Here is a 15,623-nt window from a genome sequence, read left to right as displayed (position 1 = left end):
TGGTCAGAGTATTGAGTACAGGAGTTGGGAGGTCATGTTGCGGCTGTAGCATGCAATTCTGGTCTCCTTCCTATCAGAAAGATGTTGTGGAACTTGAAAGGGCTCAGAAAAGATTTACAAGGATGTTGCTAGGGTTGAGGAATTTGAGCTATAGGGAGAGACTGTTTTGCCTGGAGCATCGAAGGCTGAGGGGTGACCTTTTTGAGGTTTATAAAATCATGAGTGGCATGAATAGGATAAATAGAGAAGTCTTTGGAGTGGGGGAGTTCAGAACAAGAGGGCATAGGTTTAGGATGAGAGGGGAGACCTAAGGGGCAACCATTTCACGCACAGGGTGGTGTGTGTGTGTGTGTGTGGAATGGGCTACCAGAGGAAGTAGTAGAGGCTGGTACAATTGCAATATTTAAAAGGCATCTGGACGGGTATATGAATAGGAAGGGTTTGGAGGTGTATGGGCCGGGTGCTGGCAGATGGGACTAGATTGGATTGGGAAATCTGGTCAGCTTGAACGAGTTGGACCAAAGGGTCTATTTCCATGATGTACATCTCTATGACTCTCAGTACCCAATCCCTACCCTCATCCACGCCTGTGTCACCTCGTTAAGAACTCCATTGTTAATTCATATTAAATTATTAAGTGTATATATACCATACCCCGTATTATGGTCCCCAGTAGTTTTCCCACTATTGATGTCAAGCTGATGGATTTGTAGTTTCCTGGGTTATTCTTTGTCCCTTCCTTAAAGAATAGTGTCCCATTTGCAATCCTCCAGTCCCACAGGACTAATCTTGTGTTCAGAGTGGCCCGAAAAATGTCTATCAATAGCTCCACAATTTGCTCCCTAACTTCTCTTAGCAATCTAGGTTAAACCCTATCTGGACCTAGTGACTTCTGTACCTGAAGTGCTGCCAGTCTTTTTTTATAGCTCTTCTTTATCCACCACTTTACTATTAAGTTGTTCAACATCCGTATTTTCAACTAGGCCATTGTCACAATTTTCCAATTTGATGAAGTGTTTACTAAATCTCAGAGGATAGGAAAGCTGCCAGTGTAACTCTTATTCAAAAGAAAGCGAGACAATAAATAAGTAATTTAGATTAGATTATATTACAGTGTGGAAACAGGCCCTTTGGCCCAACAAGTCCACACCGACCTGCGGAAGCACAACCCACCCATACCCCTACATTTACCCCTTACCTAACACTACGGGCAATTTAGCATGGCCAATTCACCTGAGCTGCACATCTTTGGACTGTGGGAGGAAACTGGAGCACCCGGAGGAAACCCACGCAGACACGGGGAGAACGTGCAAACTCCACACGGTCAGTCGCTTGAGGCGGGCCTCTGGCGCTGTGAGGCAGCAGTGCTAACCACTGTGCCACCGTGCCACCCACTTTAGATCAGTTAACTTAACATCTGTCATTGGGAACATGTTACAGAGTTTATTAAAAAGAATGTATTGGCAAAGCGTTTAGAAATACATAATCAAACAGAATTGATGTGGCTTCACATAAGGAAATGTTATGCCTGACAAAGAACTGTAATAAATTTGAGGAGGTACAAGCTGAGGAGATATACACAAGGGAAGGACTACCTCATGACAAGAGACTAATATGAATGAAGGTTTGCTCACTGAGCTGGAAGATTCATTTCCAGATGTTTCATCACCCTACTAGGTAACATTGACAGTGGGCCTCCAGGTGAAGAGATTAATATGTCCAGTAGTTTGGGTCTTATTGGAGTTTAGAAGAATGAGAGGCAACCTCATTGCAACATCTAAGATTCTTAGGTGTTCGTTTAACAGGGTAGATGTGGAGGGGTTGTTTCCCTTTATGGGAGAGTATAGGACCAGTGGGCATCGTCTGAATAAGAACAAAATGAGAACAAATTTAATAAAAGCAAATTACTGCAGATGCTGGAATCTGAAACCAAAAGAGAAAATGCTGGAAAATCTCAGCAAGTCTGGCAGCATCTGTAAGGAGAGAAAAGAGCTGACGTTTCGAGTCTAACTGACCCTTTTTCAAAGTTTAAAAAAAAGGGAGAAATAGGGAGTTATTTATACGAGGCTGAGAGAAGGTGAGTCATGGCTCCAGAAGCAAAGGTAGCAATAAAGAGGTGACAATGACAGTGCATAGAGAGATTATAGGGAGATTAGAAACTGTGAATGACCAAGGCTGAAGCCGGTGCTTTGTGACAAAATATGGGGGAGATGGGTGAAGCAGAGGCAAAATGGAAAACAGGGGAGAAGGGTCGCAAAGGGGGAAGAGGAGAGGAAAAAGGTGACGAGAGAGTGGGGAGTGAGAGAAAGAGAGACAATCAAGAAATAAGAGGTACAGAACAATGAAAAAAAAATTAAAAAGGATAAATAAAATAAAATTCCGGAGCAGAATGAAAACAGAGGGGTCGAGATGGGATAATCATCTGAAGTTGTTGAATTCAGTGTTGAGACTGGCAGGCTGTAACGTACCTAGTCCGAAGATGAGATGCTGTTCCTCCAGTTTGTGTTGAGCTTCACTGGAACATTGCAGCAGGCCAAGGACAGACATGTGGGCGTGGGAGCAGGATTGTGTGTGGAAGTGGTAAACCACGGGAAGGTCCGTGACCTGATTGCGTACAGACCGAAGGTGCTGAGCAAAGCGATCACCCAGTCGGCATTTTGTCTCTTCGATATAGAGGAGACCACATTGGGAGCAATGAATGCAGTAGACCAAATTGAAAGAGGTACAAGTGAAACACTGCTTAATCTGAAATGAGTGGGGCCTTGGATGGTGAGCATGGAAGAGGTAAAGCTATCTGGACTACAGCCCTTCTCACCCTACGTCCTGTAAGGACTCTCTCCCTTTCTCTCAGCTCCTTTGCCTCTGCCGCATTTGTTCCGACGAGGCCACTTTCCAAAGTGGTGCTTTTAATATGTGCTCCTTCTCCAACCGTGGTCTCACCTACAGTTGTTGACACGGCTCTCGACAGCGTGCAGTCCATCTCCCGCGCCACAATCCTCCCAGAACAAGGATAGGGTCCCTCTTGTTCTCACCTTTCACCCCACCAGCCTTCACATGCTAAGAATAATCCTCCGCCATTTTCGCCAACTCCAACACGATGTTACCACTAAACATCTTTCCTTCCCTCCCCCTGTCTGCATTCCGCAGAGATCGTTCCCTCCAGGACAATCTAGTCCACTCCTCTATCACACCTAACACCTCTCCCATCACACCTAACAACCTTCCCATCACACACGGCACCTTCCCATCACACCTAACACCTCTCCCATCACACACGGCACCTTCCCATCAGACCTAACACCTCTCCCATCACACACGGCACCTTCCCATCAGACCTAACACCTCTCCCATCACACACGGTACCTTCCCATGCAATCGCAGAAGGTGCAACACCTGCCCCTTTACCTCTTCCATGCTCACCATCCAAGGCCCCAAACACTCATTTCAGATTAAGCAGCGTTTCACTTGTACCTCTTTCAATTTGGTCAATTGCATTCGTTGCTCCCATAGCACCAGCTCCAGCCTTGGTCATTCACAGCTCCTAATCTCCCTATAATCTCTCTATGCACTGTCATTATCACCTCTTTAGTGCTACCTTTGCTTCTGGAGCCAGGACTCACCTTCTCTCAGCCTCGTATAAATACCTCCCTATTTCTCCCTTTCTTTAGCTTTGTCAAAGGGTCAGTTAGACTTGAAACGTCAGCTCTTTTCTCTCCTTACAGATGCTGCCAGACCTGCTGAGATTTTCCAGCATTTTCTCTCATGAGAACAACGTTATTTTCTCTCAGAGGCTATTGAATCTGAGAAAATTTTTGTCAAGGTACTCATTAAAAATATTCGAGGCTGAGAGACGCTTTTAATAAGTAAGGAATACAAGGGTTATGGGGAAGATGCAGAAGAGTGAAATTGAGGATTGTCTGATCAACCACAATTAGATGAGATTAGATTACAGTGTGGAAACAGGCCCTTCGGCCCTACAAGTCCACACCGACCCACCGAAGCGCAACCCACCCATTCCCCTACATTTACCCCTTCACCTAACACTATGGGCAATTTAGCATGGCAATTCACCTGACCTGCACATCTTTGGACTGTGGGAGGAAACCGGAGCACCCGGAGGAAACCCACGCAGACACAGGGAGGATGTGCAAACTCCACACAGTCAGTCACCTCTCTGAAATGTGGAGCAGACTCGATGGGCTGAATAGCCAATTTCGGCTCCAATGTTTTATGATTTTACGGTCTCTCATAAACTAATCCCTGTGTCTCATTCTCTTTTTACAAACCTGTATTAATGCCAGATTAATCCCATTGTCGTACTCTATTCCGCAGCTGTTTTAATATAAAGCTATTAATTTGGAGTTGTTCTAGCCTGGTGGTTTAGTGCAGTGTGGAAGGAATGCTGCATCATTATTTCAACAGAGGCTCCGCTTCGACTGAGAAAACGCTTTCCTCAAACGGTAACTCGTTCTTTTACCAATCATTTTTGATTACTGACCCCTGTCCTTTGCTTCTCCCCTCGCTCTATCTCTTCCCTTCACGTGTTCTGTCACATTCCCTCATTTCCCTTTCATTTGTCTGTTTCTTTATACACCTCTGCAACCCCACCCTCTGCCTTTCTCTCCCCGGCTCCCTCAGCCCCACCCTCACTGCCTTTCTCTTTCTGTTTCCCCGGCTGGTTGTGCCCCCACCCCTCCCTCTCTCCCCCCACCCCCTCCCTCCTACCTATACCGGTGAGGCGGGGATGGAGCTGTTTGACTGAGGGAGGACGATCCGATCGGCTGGATCGTCGGTGATCGCTGCTGTAGGAGCCGGGCGCCGGTGCGGGCGAAGGTGAGTGCGGACAGCGGCACGGAGCTCTCCTCTCCCCCCGGAACCGGGCGGGAATTGCTCTGGGGCTGCAGGTAGAGGTTAATTCGGGAGTTGACGGTGACTGAGGAAGGGAGACCGATCCCCGGGTGCAGCTTCCCCACCCTCGGAGGTGACTCCGGCTTTGTCCCGAGGCACTGCCCTGGGGGGAAGAGGGACAACCAAACCCCAACCAACTCCCGGGGCAGCCCATCACAGAAATAGGATCGCCGTTTGTACAGGAATACAGAGACAGAGGGCGACTCATTAAAAGGGACTCACTGAAGGAGCCTGTTCAACCCCTTGAGTCTATGCTGCCTCCCGCCGCAACAATCCACTCAGTCCTTCAATTCCCGGAGGCTCTGGACTGGTATTTCATTTAAGTCTATCCAAGCTTTCTTGGGAAATCCATGTTCCCATCTCCAGCCAGCGAGTTCCAAGGCATTGCCAGTGACCGTATCAAAAAGTTCCTCTCACAATTCCTTGTACCACTTGCCGAATCTGCGCCCCACTCCGTTTTAAACCTGTCAAATTCCTATACCCTTCGGTCAAATCGCCCTTTAATCTCCATAGCTCCAATGAAAGCCACCTCCTCACCTTCTCCATCCTAATCCGAGGCATGAAGGGACTGTGGGAGAGATGAGGAAACTGAGCTTCTATTGTCTGGAATTTAGAAGATCTCAGAGAAACGTACAACATTCTTAAAAGGCTAGACAAGGTAGATGCAGTGGAATGTTTCTGCTGATGGCGTGGCCAAGAATCGGGACACAATTTCAGATTCAATTTAGGATTCACGTAAGGAAGAATGTCTTCACTCTTTGTAATTTTCTAGGGTTGTAGAGGGTCTTGGAAATTCAGTTACTGAGGAAGTTTAAGACAGAAATTAATACATTTCTCATCATTAATAACCTCAAAGGATATCAAAATAATGCTGGAATATGGCCAGGAGGTGGATAGTCTAGAATGGCAGAGCAGATTTTAGGGGCTGAATGGTCTACTCTTAGGTCCCCAATCTTGTAGCTAGAACCTTAATCACTAGAGAAAGACTGCAGAAATAGACAGAATGCAGAAATAGAGAGATAGCAGTAATGGAGAGAGATTCTGTATTAGAATAGAGGGAGTGTAGGAAAAAGGATACAGTAATAGAAAACGTAAAGGCAGAAATAGAGAAAGCAAGTGCTGAAACAGAGAGTGTGGGAATCTTATGGAGTCGAGGTTAAATCAGATCAGCCGTTACCTTATTGAATGGCTTGACAGACTCAAAAAGGCTGAGTAGCCTCCTCCTGTGCCTTGTTTGTATGTTCACATGAGAGTGAGTACAGGAACAGAGAGAATCCGTGTCCTGAAATGGGGAGGGGGTGTGCGGGAGGTCGCAGAAATAAAGGGATTGCAGAAATAAAGAAAGTGAGAATTGAAATACAGGGTGAGAGCAGAAAAAGAAAGGGGGTCAGTAAAGTGTATGAGAGAGAGTGCACAGAAACAGAGAGGAAGTCCTGAAATGCAGAGGGAACGTGTCGAAAAAGTGTGCTAGAATTGAGAAAGAGTGAAAAAAATGACAGAAAAGGTACAGAAATAGTGAAATTGAGTGCAGAAATAGAGAGGTCATGTGAAAATCAAGAAAATAGATGTTAGAATAGAAAGAGTGAGCAAAATAGAGAAATAGAAAACATAAGTAATGGATTAGTGAGTGAGATTAGGGAGGGAATTCAGAAATTGTGTGTTTTGGAGTAGAAAGAGCAGGGGAGCAGAAAAACAGAGAAAGAAAGTGCAAATGGTGAGTGTAGAAATAATATGTCTGCTGGAAGCGATGGAAAAAGTGAATTTCCAACTTTTTTTATTCGTTCATGGGATGTGGGCATCTGACTGGGCCAGCATTTATTGCCCATCCATTATTCCAAATAACATTTGTGCTACACAAAAGCCAAGCAAACATCATCTCCAATAAGATACAATCTAACCATCACCCCTTGACCTCAGTGATGTTACCATCATTGAATCCCCTACTATGAACAAATGTTTGGCTACTGTTGATCAGAAAGTTAACTGGACTCATCACATAAACAATGGTTACAAGAGTAGTCAGAGACTAGGAATATTGCAGTGAGTGACTCACCTCCTGACTCCCCAAAACCTGTCCACCATCTACAAGACACAAGTTAGGAGTGTGATGGAATATTCTCCACTTGACTGGGTGGGTGCAGCTCCAATAACACTCAAGAACCTTAATACCATTCAGAATAAAACAACTTGCCTGATTGGCACCACATTCACAAACATCCACTTCCTGCACCATCGATATTTAGGAGCAGCAATGTGTACTATCTACAAGAATTGGCAACTTAACATTCTGGGATGTAGGATCTTTAGGCGAGACGGAGGAGGGTATAAAAAAGGGCATTGTGTAGCAGTGTTAATTAAGGAGTCAATTACTGCAATATGGAGAGATGATATCTTGGAAGGATTCTCAAATGAGGCTTTGTAGATAGAACTTAGGAATATTAAGGGGGCAGCTACTTTATGGTAAGTGTATGATAGGTCCCCAAAGAATCAACAGAAAATAGAGGAGCAAATATGTAGGATGTTGGCAGAGGTATGCAATAATAATTGGGTAATTCTACTAGGGGATAGTCATAGTGTTAAGGCTTTAGACAGGATGGATTTTTTTAATATACCCAGGAGAGTTTTTTTTAATCAATACAAGGCTCAACAAGGGATGGCGCAGTGCGGGATCTAGTTCTAGGTAAAGAAGCTGGACAAGTATTCAATGTGGCAGTGGGGGGACATTCAGGCAACAGCTGCTACAACACAGTATGGTTCAAATTTGTTTCCTGACAAGGAAAATGATGGCCTGCAAAATACAACTTTGGAATTGGGGGAAGGCAGATTTTCTTAAAATAAAGCAGGATCTGGCCAAAGTAGACTGAGAACAGCTCCTGCCGTGCAACTGTACAGTGCAGCAATGGGGGGTAGGGGCAGCATTCATAGAGGAGCTGGAGAGAGTACAGGTCCAACATGTACCCTGTAGAGGGAACTGTAGGAGCAATAAGTTCAGAGAACCCAGGATTTCTAGGACAATTCAGGACTGGATAAGGAAGAAGAGCTAAAAGCAGCAAGGAGGGGACATGAAAGGTCCTTAGTAGATAGGATTAGGGAAAACCCTAAGGCTTTCTATAGGTATGTTAGGAATAAAAGAATGACTAGGGTAGGAATAGGTCCAGTCAAGGATAGTACACCCATTCAGGCTGCTTCTATTGTTCCAATGTTCAAAAAAGCCTGAACACCTCACAAGGTGTTTAGTTTCTTACAGATTACTCAGCATCTCTTGTTCAATCTCTCTTTTGAAAAAAGGATTATATAATCTCTTAAAGCCACAATATCATCTCATTATTTAGGCACAAACTAGGAACAAATCAGGCTATCTAAAGAAGGAAGAAAATCTAGGCCTCATCAAACATGAAAAAGTTGTATTCCACAACGAAAATAAAAAAATCAGGTTTATTCAAATATGGAAATATTTGGTCCAGGTCAGTTCAACATATCTGTAAACCTTTAAAACTCAGTAAAAGGTCAGGCATTTCCAAATTGTAAAACAGAAACCTTATCAAATTTACAAAAATTAGGACTTTTAAAATGGTCACCAGAACACCCTCACTCCACTGAGGGAGATTCACTATCCTCCTTCTCCAGGATATTTTACTGGGATTCTCCACATTAAGCTTGTTTCCCAGTTTCCTTTTCCCTCCACCTAGTAGCATAGCCAAATTATTCCCCTTTTCCCTGGTGCTTCTGGGCTTCAACTTGAGACTAAGGTTGCAGATACTCTATCCATCCATCCACCCAGGTGATCACTCGAGTTGTGTATGATTATCCTCCATAAGAGCATCTATTTGTGGGTCTTCAGATGGCTGAAGAAGCCAATCTAGGATCCACAGATTCTATTGCAGTGCAACATTGGTGTGTTGTAATGGTGGTTGGAGGTGGTAGTGAGTGGGCCTTCCTGATGTTTTGGTCTCTCCTTGCTCAAGAGCCACTTCTATTCAGTGGCACGGTGGAGATCATTTCCCTGGTGTATAGCTCCCTGTTAGATGATGTTTCAGTTTGTAACCATATCCTGTCAGTTGTTGATGTTGATATGGAATTTCTTGAGATTGATCTGAATATTATCTATGAAGTTATCTTTTGGCCACTGGGGCATGCTGACCTTCCTTCAGCTGGGAGTACATGATCTATTTTGGGGGTCATGAGTTGGACATTCAGATGACATGGCTGGTCCAGCAGGGTTTCTGTTGAATTATTGTGATGGTGATGCTGGCTGTATTGGCCTCTTCCAAGAGACTGGTGTTAGTGCACTTGTCTTCCCAGCCACTACATTGGCAGAGAGGGTTTCAAAGACAACTGTCTTTTCTTCACTCAGCGAGTCGTTAGTTCATGGAATGCCCTGCCAGTAACAGTGGTGGACTCTCCCTCTTTATGGGCATTTAAGAGGGCATTGGATAGGTATATGGAGGATAGTGGGTTAGTGTAGTTTAGGTGGGCTTGGATCGGCGCAACATCGAGGGCCCAAGGGCCTGTACTGCGCTGTATTCTTCTATGTTCTATGTTCTATGTTCTAAGAAAAGGCTTTTAGCATGTCCAAACAGAGCAATTCAGCTGTGGTCCCACAGGAAGTAGAAGAGGGAACTTAAGAAAGCAATTAGAAGGTAAATAAGGGGGTTTATAAATGGACTTGTGAACAGGATTATGGAGAAACCTAAAATACTTTATAAATACATTAAAGGGAAGAGATTAACCAGGGAAAGAATAAGGCCATTAGGGACCAAAGGGCAACCTGTGTATGAAGCCACAGGATATTGGAAGAGCGTTAAATGAATACTTCAGTCTACACTCTGGAAAAGGAGAACATAGGTACAGAATTCAGGAAAAGAGACTGTGGGGAACTTGCACAGTTTCATATAGGAAATGAGGAAGTATTGGAGGCTCTGACAGGCTTAAAAACGGACAAATCTCCTGGCTTAGATGAACTGTATCCCAGGCTGCTGTGGGAGGTGGAGCAGGAAGTTGTAAGGACTCTGACATAAAATTTTAATTCATCTTTGGCCATGGGGGAAGTGCCAGAGGACCGGAGAATGGTTAATGTGGTTCCACCTTTTAAGAGGTTGGTGGAGATGAACCAGGAAATTGCAGACTAGTGATTCTTGTGTCAGTGGTAGGGAAGGTATTGTAGAAAATTCTGAAGAAGCAAATTAATATCCACGTGGAAAGGTACACTTTAATTAGGGATAGTCAGCATGGCTTTGTCAGAGGGAGGTCATGCCTTACAAATTTGGTACATGTTTTGAAAATGTGATCAAGTGTGTGCATGAGGGAAGTTCAGATTCGATTAGATTCGATTACACTACAGTGTGGAAACAGGCCCTTCGGCCCAACAAGTCCACACCGACCCGCCGAAGCGTAACCCACCCATACCCCTACATTTATCCCTTACCTAACACTACGGACAATTTAGCATGGCCAATTCACCTTACCTGCACATCTTTGGATTGTGGGAGGAAACCGGAGCCCCCGGAGGAAACCCACGCAGACACGGGGAGAATGTGCAAACTCCACACAGTCAGTCGCCTGAGGCGGGAATTGAACCCGGGTCTCTGGCGCTGTGAGGCAGCAGTGCTAACCACTGTGCCACCGTGCCGCCCACAGTTGATGTAATTTATATGGATTTAGCAAAGCTTTTAGAAGATAGAACTTTTTGACAAGGTCCCTTATAGGAGACTGATTGAGAAGGTTCAAGCACACAGAACTGAAGGAAACTTGGCGAGATGGATCAGAAACTAGCTTTGCCATAGGACACAGAGGGTAGTGGTAGGCTGCTGTTTGAGTGACTGGAGGCTAGTGTACCACAAGATTCAATATCGGGACATTTATTGTTTGTTATATGCATAAAAGATATAGGTGAAAATGTGGGGGGATAGTTTAGAGGAACAAAGGGATCTGGGGCAATTATTCACAGATTGTTGACGTCTGTAAAGTGTGTGAATTGGATAATTAAGGCAGCAAGGGAGGACAGAAAAAAAGATGTGGCTATAAAAGAGCTGCTCCTTCTTTGAGGTATTCTCAGTGTTGGAGCTAATTTCCTCAAATTCTAAGAACAATAATTATTGTTTTATAAGCTGTTGCATTGTTTTGGAAATTTGGGAAAAAATGATCAAAACAATGGCACTTTAAAAAGGAAGATGGACACAGGCACTGGCAGTGACCACACGGGAAGTGATTCAAATGGAGAAAGAAACCTACACTGCTGTCTGACCAGCAGTGAATCTGCACAGCTACTGCTTTTGCTGTTTATTTCAAGTATCTCTGGACATCAGAGTTCATCTAAGAAAAATTAACAAATAGCAACATTCACAGCTGACCATGGAGAAACCTGTGTGGGACAGCTCACAGCAGGGGAGCAGCTAAGTGCCTTTTTAAGTGTAATCTTATTGTTTATTTTGTAAAGCTGCAATAGGTAGTAGAATAGGGTCTTTTTGATTATATGTTTTATTGAGATCTATTTCTTGATTAAATTTTAAAAATGTAAAACAAAGTTACTAAGTTAGCCTGCCGCAGTGTATTTAGAGCAGTAAGACTGCTATTTTTTGAGTCTGTGGATAGTTAAGGTGCAAAGATGGTGTTTAGTAATGTGTTCTTCCTGTCAGATGTCAGAGATTAAGGAGAGTTTCCATGTTACTGATGATTATGAGTGCAGGAGGTGGGTTTGGTTGCAAATCCGATTGCATCGTATGGATTGGTTGGAGTGACAGTTAAAGGCAATGAAGAATTTACAGAAGCTCGGGGGTGTGATGGATTGCAGCAGTAGGACAGGAGAAGAACCACAGATACAGTCAGGTAGGTGGGTTACCGCCAGGAAAGGTAGGACAGGGAGGCAAGTAATGCAAGAGTCTCCTGTGGCTGTCCCCATCTCAAACTGTATGCTCTTCTGGAAAATATAGGGTGTCATGGGGGACTCTCAGGGGAATGTAGCACAGACAGCAAGGTTTCTGGTACCAAGACTGGCTCTAATGAAATGAAGGGTATGTCAGGCTCGAAGCGATCAATTATGATAGGGGACTATCTTGTCAGAGGCACAGATGTTTCTGCAGCTGTCAGTGAGAAATCAGAATGGTGTATTGCCTCCCTGGTGCCAGGATCAAGGGTATCTCAGAGAGAGTGCAGAATATTCTCAAAGGGGAGAGGGACCAGCAGGAGTTCGTTGTACGCATTGGAACTAATGACAAAGGAAGAGAAAAGGACGAGACTCTGAGGAGAAATATAGAACATTAGGGAGGAATTTAAAAGGGAGGTCCTTGAGAGTAGTAAAATCTGGATTACTACTGGTGCCATTAACTAGTGAGGATAGTAATAGGAGGATAGAGCTGCTGTACGCATGACTGAGGAACTGGTGCAGGGGAGAAGGATTCTCATTTTTGGATCTTTGGAATCTCTTCTGGAGTAGAAGTGACCTGGATTGCAGGTGAATTGGAAGGGGACTAATACACTAGCAGGGAAGTTTTCTCGAGCTGCTCAGGAGGATTTAAACTAGTAAGGTGGTGGAGGGGGTTGGAACCCAGGGAGATAATGAGAAAAGAGATCAGTCTGAGACTGGTACAGTTAGGAAAACGAGCAAGTCAAACAGTCAGGGCACACAGGAACAAAGCAGAGAACAAGGTAGAACTGATAAATTAAACTGCATTTATTTCAAGAGGCCTAACAGGGAAGGCAGATGAACTCAGGGCATGTTTGGGAACATGCGACTGGGATATCATAGCAATTATAGAGACGTGGCTCAGGGATGGACAGGACTGGCAAATTGTTCCATGGTACAATGCTATAGGAAGGATAGAAAGGGAGGCAAAAAAGGGGGAGAGTGGCGTTTTTGATTCTGGATAATATTACAGCTGTACATAGGGACGATATTCCTGGGAATACATCTAGGGAAGATTTAGTTTGAACTGAGAAATAAGAAAGGAATTATCACCTTATTTAAGAAGGTTAGCGGGGATAGTCCAGGTAATTATAGACCAGTGAGCCTGACATCATTAGTAGGGAAGTTGCAGGAGAAGATACTGAGGGATAGGATATATTCCCATTTGGAAGAAAATGGGCGCATAAGTGATAGACAGCATTGTTTTGCACAGGGAAGTCATGTCTTACCAACTTAATAGAATTTTTGAGGAAATTACAAAGTTGATTGATGAGAGAAGGGCGGTAGATGTCGTATACATTGACTTCAGTAAGTCGTTTGATAAGGTTCCTCCTGGTAGGCTGATGGAGAAAGTGGAGTTGCATGGGGTCTAGGGTGTACAAGCTAAATGGATAGAGAACTGGCTGGGCAGCAGTGGAAGGGAGTTTTTAAAAATGGAGAACTGTGACCAGTGGTGACCCACAGGGATCAGTGCTGGGACCACTGTTGTTTGTGATATACATAAATGATCTGGAGGAAGGTATAATTGGTCTAATTAGCAAGTTTGCAGACAACACTATGATTGGTGGAGGAGCAGATAGTGAAGGGGACTGTCAGAGAATACAGCAGAATATAGATAGATTGGAGAGATGGGCAGAGAAATGGCAGATGAAGTTCAATCCAGGCAAATGCAAGGTGATGCATTTTGGAAGATCCAATCCCAGAGCAAACTATACGGTAAATGGAAAGGCTCTGGGGAAGATTGATGTACAGAGAGTGTTGGGTGTTCAGGTCCATTGTACCTTGAAGGTGGCAACGCAGGTCAGTAGAGTGGTCAAGAAGGCATATCGCATGCTTTCCTTCATCGGACGGGGTATTGAGTACAAGAGTTGACAGGTCGTGTTACAGTTGTATAAGAGTTTGGTTTGGACACATTTAGAATACTGCATACAGTCCTGGTTGCCACATTACCAAAAGGATGTGGATGCTTTGGAGAGGGTGCAGAGGAGGTTCACCAGGATGTTGCCTGGTATGGAGGGTGCTAGCTATTAAGAGAGATTGAGTAGATGAGGATTATTTTCATTAGAAAGATGGAGGTTGGGGGGGGACCTGATTGAGGTCTACAAAATCATGAGAGGTGTAGATAGGGTGGATACCAAGAAGCTTTTCCCAGAGTGGGGGACTCAATTACTGGGGGCCACGAGTTCAAAGTGAGAGGAGAAAAGTTTAAGGGAGTTGTGCGTGAAAAGTTCTTCACGCAGAGGGTGGTGGGTGCCTGAAACAATTCTTCCGTCGCCTCCGCCTCCGAGCTTACTTATACAATCAGGATTCCCACCCACCTTCCGAGGACCCCTTCGCCCACCCTCCAACACACTGCATCCACCTGGACACCCCGCGCTGGCCTATAACTTGCCATCGACCTCTTCATTTCCAACTGCCGCCGGGACATTAACTGCCTCAACCTGTCTACCCCTCTCCCCCACTCCAACCTCTCACCCTCACAACGCGCAGCACTCCAATCCCTCTGCTCCAACCCCAATCTCACCATCAAGCCAGCGGATAAAGGGGGCGCAGTGGTAGTCTGGCGCACTGACCTCTACACTTCTGAAGCCAAACGCCAACTCGAGGACACCTCTTCCTACTGACCCCTCGACCATGACCCCACCCCCATCACCAAACCATCATCTCCCAGACCATACAGAACTTCATCACCTCAGGAGATCTCCCACCCACAGCTTCCAACCTCATAGTCCGGGAACCCCACACTGCCCGGTTCTACCTCCTTCCCAAGATCCACAAGCCTGACCACCCTGGCCGACCCATTGTCTCAGCATGCTCCTGCCCCACTGAACTCATCTCTACCTACCTCGACACTGTCCTATCCCCCCTAGTCCAGGAACTCCCCACATACGTTCGAGACACCATCCACGCCCTCCACCTCCTCCAAGACTTCTGTTTCCCCGGCCCTCAACGCCTCGTCTTCACCATGGATATCCAATCCCTCTACACCTCCATCCGCCATGACCAGGGCCTCCAAGCCCTTTGTTTTTTCCTCTCCAGACGTCCCCAGCAGTACCCTTCTACTGACACTCTCATTCGTTTGGCCGAACTGGTCCTCACCCTTAACAATTTCTCCTTTGAATCCTCCCACTTCCTCCAGACCAAAGGGGTAGCCATGGGCACACGTATGGGCCCCAGCTATGCCTGTCTCTTTATTGGCTATGTAGAGCAGTTGATCTTCCGTAATTACACCGGCACCACTCCCCACCTCTTCCTCCGCTACATTGATGACTGCATTGGCGCCACCTCGTGCTCCCGCGAGGAGGTTGAGCAATTCATCAACTTCCCAACACATTTCACTCTGACCTTAAATTTACCTGGACCATCTCTGACACCTCCCTCCCCTTCCTGGACCTCTCCATCTCCATCAGTGACGACCGACTTGACATTGATATTTTTTACAAACCCACCAACTCCAACAGTTACCTGGATTACACCTCTTCCCACCCTACCTCTTGCAAAAATGTCATCCCGTATTCCCAATTCCTCCGCCGGATCTGCTCCCAGGAGGACCAGTTCCACCACAGAACACACCAGATGGCCTCCTTCTTTAGAATCCGCAATTTCCCTTCCCACGTGGTTAAAGATGCCCTCCAATGCATCTCGTCCGCATCCCGCACCTCAGACCCCACCCCTCCAACCGTAACCAGGACAGACCGCCCCTGGTGCTCACCTTCCACCCAACCAACCTTCGCATAAACCAAATCATCTGCTGACATTTCCGCCACCTCCAAACAGACCCCACCACTAGGAATATATTTCCCTCCCCACCCCT

At 45.4% G+C, this 15,623-nt stretch overlaps 1 protein-coding gene across 2 annotated transcripts in view; it reads left to right on the top strand.

The window, feature by feature from the left end:
* The first annotated feature begins 4,392 nt into the window (after positions 1-4,392).
* The window catches only part of has3 (hyaluronan synthase 3), a 46,983-nt gene continuing 35,752 nt past the window's right edge, over positions 4,393-15,623 (top strand). Inside the window, exon 1 of one of the 2 annotated variants that reach the window (XM_043706467.1) lies at positions 4,393-4,460. In XM_043706467.1, the coding sequence (XP_043562402.1) occupies positions 4,400-4,460 (61 nt within the window). In that variant the 5' untranslated portion in view covers positions 4,393-4,399. Of the gene's footprint in view, positions 4,834-15,623 lie in introns of both variants that reach the window. The other variant, XM_043706468.1, reaches the window with a different exon arrangement.

This window comes from Chiloscyllium plagiosum, chromosome 17 (assembly GCF_004010195.1).
Source record: "Chiloscyllium plagiosum isolate BGI_BamShark_2017 chromosome 17, ASM401019v2, whole genome shotgun sequence".
NCBI lineage: Eukaryota > Metazoa > Chordata > Chondrichthyes > Orectolobiformes > Hemiscylliidae > Chiloscyllium > Chiloscyllium plagiosum.
The sequence above is the reverse complement of the archived record's forward strand: the minus strand, read 5'-3'. Positions and strand labels throughout refer to the sequence as shown.